Raw genomic sequence first — 4,315 nt, 5'->3', positions numbered from 1 at the left:
CGGGAAGTTCCAGCAATTTACCTTGAGGTACGATGCCATACACAACTAGTTGAAATTTTAGGCTGTATTATTAAATTATAGTATCACGTAGCTCAACTTTTGTTAACAAATAATGAAAATCCAAATAAAACGGTTGTTACCAAGAAATTTATCCGAAAATTGTTACTTGGCACAGATTCAAAATCTCTTGTCCTGTGAAACGTAAAAGGTTTTGCTCATGTTCTAGGACAAAATCAATATCGTTATTGTCGACTTGCACAAAATTTTATAGGTCATATAAAGCGTTACCACTTGCTAAAATACTTCGTAAAAATTAAAGAAAATTCAAATATCATTTATAATTATTAATTACTATATTTAAGATTAAGCTTAATCTAAGATTTTTATATTTACATACTTAAAGTTGCTTATTCAATATCAGAATTCTATATGGAACGGATACTCTTTGAATTTCTTGGCAGAATCGAATGTGATAAATCGTTTATTTTCATTCAAAGCATCCAATTGTTCAACTTCGTCATTTGTTAATACAAAGTCAAATATTTGTATATTTGTTGTGATTCGTGTTTTATTCAAAGATCTAGGAATTGGCACAACGCCTAGTTGAACCTAAAAAAATGTTAAAAGATACTCAAAAAAAAAAATTAAAAAAATGATGAATATTAAAATACATGAATACTAAAAAAAATTTGGAAGATTTATGCATAAGATTAATATTTTTTGTATTGTTAATTTTAATAAAATTGTTTATATTAAATTCATAAATTTATATTAAAAATGTATATAAAATATATTTAAAAGAGTCTGTTACATAAAGTTCTGAAATATGAAAACTGACTAAACGGATCAAAACCGAAATATACAACCAAAAAGTAAAGAAATATCTTTTGCAATGATTTTCTATCATTTCTATAAGATTTAATTTATTTAGAAAAGTTAAAGTTTTTTCTTAATGGGTTGAATACTTACCAGGTATCTGAGCACAATTTGTCCAGGATTTTTATTATATTTTGCTGCTAATTCAGTTAAAATTTTGGGTATTTGCACACCATGTCGAACTTTATCTATCGATCCTGAAAATGATAAAAATAATTAACATTATTAATTTATTTAAAAAAAAATAATTACTTATATTATTCAATTAGCATTCAATTGAATTGAAAATCAAGTGTAAGTTTAACAGCTATTAACATAATATTAAAATTTAATTATTAAAAAAGATTTAAAAGTACCGTCAAAAAATAAAGAGCAAATATTTACTTTATGTATAATTTTGAATTAATAATTCTGATAGGGTAGACTCAATAATAAACTTCATATAAAGTTCAATACAAACTTTTAGTTATAAAAAATTCTTTGAAATTCAAAGTTTTCCGCAAACTTTTTCCCCGCATTCTCAACATGCTATATAAAATCAATTAAATTCACTGAAACTTGAATTCTCTCTTTTAATCATTTCTAGTATTCAATTTTCAAATTTTTGTACTAATTATTTGACCAAAACTGGGTTTATTACCTAAAGGTGTATACCCCACAATTACAATACCCCTGTCATTGCAAAATTCAGTCAATTTTTTCTGGTTAATGCTGGTGTTGACTTCAACCTGGTTGACAACAGGTTTTATGGTACAATTTTGAATGAGCCTTTCCACTTGTTGACTATTGAAATTTGATATTCCAATACTTTTTGCTAAACCTAATTTCACACATTCTTCCATTGATTTCCATGTGTCCAGGTAATCGATATAGTGTTGCGGGTTATTAGATCCCTGTAAAAGAAGTAGAATAAATTCATTATTTGAAAAATAAAATAAATTTCAAAAATTTAAAAGAATAAAATTATGAATACACATTTTTCTTACTTTATATGAAACGGGCCAGTGTATATAATACAAATCCAAATAATCCAATCCCAAATTGTCAAGAGATTTTTCGCAAAATTTTACGACGTTTTCTGGTTCATGACGTGCAAACCAGAGCTGAAACGACAAACTCAGAAAAAAATGTTGTAAAAAGTATTTCAGTCTTCAAAATCAATATTAAAGCTAGTGGTGTATGGCATCGTGCCTTAAGCCAAATTGCTGAAACTTTCCGTACCGAAAGTAATAAACATTATTAAAATCTCTATAAAATATCTGATAATTTGATTTATCAATACGAATCGAATGTTTTTAAATTATTCAAATCGGTTGATCCGTGTTTCCGAAATCGTCGACAAAAATTTGTATCCACACACACATACATACGCACACATATACACACACGCACACACATACATCCATTTTTTCTAAGGTATGTCAAAATGTTCAGAAACCTCTGAAACGTAAGGATATATAAAAATTTACATTTTCGAGTTTTTTGCGATTACTATAACTTACCCTACGGGAAGTTAAAAAACTATAAATCTGCATATAAAAATTTTTTTTATATGCAGATTAGTTGTAATTTAGTTAAATAAAAGAGTTAATAGTAGTGAAGATCTTTTAAATTAAAAAATATGAAATAAAAATGATTTAGGTTGTTGAGTAAAATTTTACACTAATTAATAATTATTATACCCACCAATTAGTCTATAGATTATAATCATACTGTAGCTTAGTAATTGTAGAAGAAAAATGAACTTGAAGTTTATTAGAAAATAGATAAAAATATCCGAAGAAAAATAATACTTGAATATAAAAGTCTAAATCTCGATAGTAAAAAAAATTACAAATTGAAAGAAGTCAATATCTTGAACTTTCATAAAACATAAACGTTTGAGTTAATAGCATTATTTTGTTTTAATTCACTCTAAAGATACTTTCCTAAACGTGAATCTAAATATTTACTCACATTTTCACAACTCAATTATGTTATTAACAAATGACTTTTAGCTTTCTATTTTTTGAGAAAATCAAAATTTTGATCATGAATAAAATATATATATATAAATTTCGTAAAACACACTATTAATCAATAGCAATATTATTTTTGTAATTATTTTAATCTCAAGTGGGTGCGAATTTGTATAACCATACCATTTCAAACTTTTTAATGCTAAAGAATTTCTAAATATTTACTCAAATTTTTACAACTCAATTATGTAACGAATGACAATTAGCGGTTCAATATTTTTTGAGAAAATCAAATTTTTGATCATGAATAAAATATATGATCAAAAAAGAATTGAAAGGATCTTCATACGAATTGAGAAGTAAGAATTCAGTATGACCAATAACTTATATATTTCGAATTTTATTTAAATTTTGAAGGATGCTAACACTAATTCAAAACCAACTGACTCGATCAAACCGTCTTTTAATACAAAATTAATAAATCAATAATTGATGTTTTTTCAATTTTATTTAAATTCTGAAGAATCCAAATCCAGAAAACAAAGTATGAAATCATAACATCTAACTCGAAAGCAATTGACTGTATCAACCCAAATTTTAAAATGTTGGTTATTAGAAGAAATTTTTGATATCGATCTGATTTTGGTTTTTTGGATGTTTGGTTTGGTTTTCAATGCTGAAAGCTATCAGAAATATAACAAAAAGTGAAAGAAGAATGGAATTTTGAACAAAGTTCATAATTTCGCTCATAAAGAAAATTAATAATAATAACTTATAAACCTAGCCATCTAACCAATCTTTAGACATCGTATTTAGTAATAAGTTACTAATATTTGAGAATTTTCCAAGGACTTACCTTGGTCGCAACAAACAACTCTTTCCTGGTAACTGTACCATCTTCAATTTTATTTCTAATGGCTTCACCGATTTCTCCTTCATTTTGGCTCAAATAGGAACAATCAATATGCCTGTAACCTGCATCGATAGCACATTCTACGGCACGTGTATTATCTCCAGAAATCGGCGACTTTAATAAAATAAATCATTAATATAAAATAAGTATAAAATATATAATAATGAAATTTTATATTATTATACCTTATCGGTTCCTAATCCAAAAATCGGCATTTCATTCCCATCATTTAATCTTATTTTAGGAACAGACATTTTGCATTAAATTTAACTTCTCAGATCGATTGTTAGGATGATAAATTCCACAAAAGTGTTGAGCATTTCCATTTATATATACAAATGGGAGTGATAAGTAAAGTTCATTATACTAAGTGATAATGTTGTATAATTATACATAATTTGAAAAAATTCCGAAGGTCAATAACAGTACTGTACAGCAAGGGGAATAAAACTTATGAATGGAAGAAAATGAAATTTGAGCTTTTTGCAAGCTTTAGATTATTTTTGCTAATAGATAATTTAAACAAATTCAGGAAAAATAATGAAATAGTTTTAAAATTGCATATATG

General features: G+C 26.0%; 1 protein-coding gene across 1 annotated transcript; it reads right to left on the bottom strand.

Annotated features, from left to right (window-relative positions):
• Positions 1 to 417: 417 nt before the first annotated feature.
• On the bottom strand, positions 418 to 4,001 carry LOC113386367 (aldo-keto reductase AKR2E4-like). The gene is made up of 6 exons (XM_026624151.1): positions 3,933 to 4,001; positions 3,691 to 3,861; positions 1,863 to 1,979; positions 1,517 to 1,769; positions 970 to 1,073; positions 418 to 609 (listed from the first exon to the last, which is right to left on the bottom strand). The coding sequence occupies exons 1-6, from the start codon at positions 3,999 to 4,001 to the stop codon at positions 418 to 420; spliced, it is 906 nt and encodes a 301-aa protein (XP_026479936.1).
• Positions 4,002 to 4,315: the final 314 nt, after the last annotated feature.

The sequence above is a fragment of the Ctenocephalides felis genome, unplaced genomic scaffold (assembly GCF_003426905.1).
Source record: "Ctenocephalides felis isolate EL2017-DRISC unplaced genomic scaffold, ASM342690v1 CF-g0.4_SCAFFOLD_03571, whole genome shotgun sequence".
Taxonomy (NCBI): Eukaryota; Metazoa; Arthropoda; class Insecta; order Siphonaptera; family Pulicidae; genus Ctenocephalides; species Ctenocephalides felis.
Note: the sequence above shows the minus strand (reverse complement) of the source record. Positions and strands in the feature narration are given on the sequence as shown.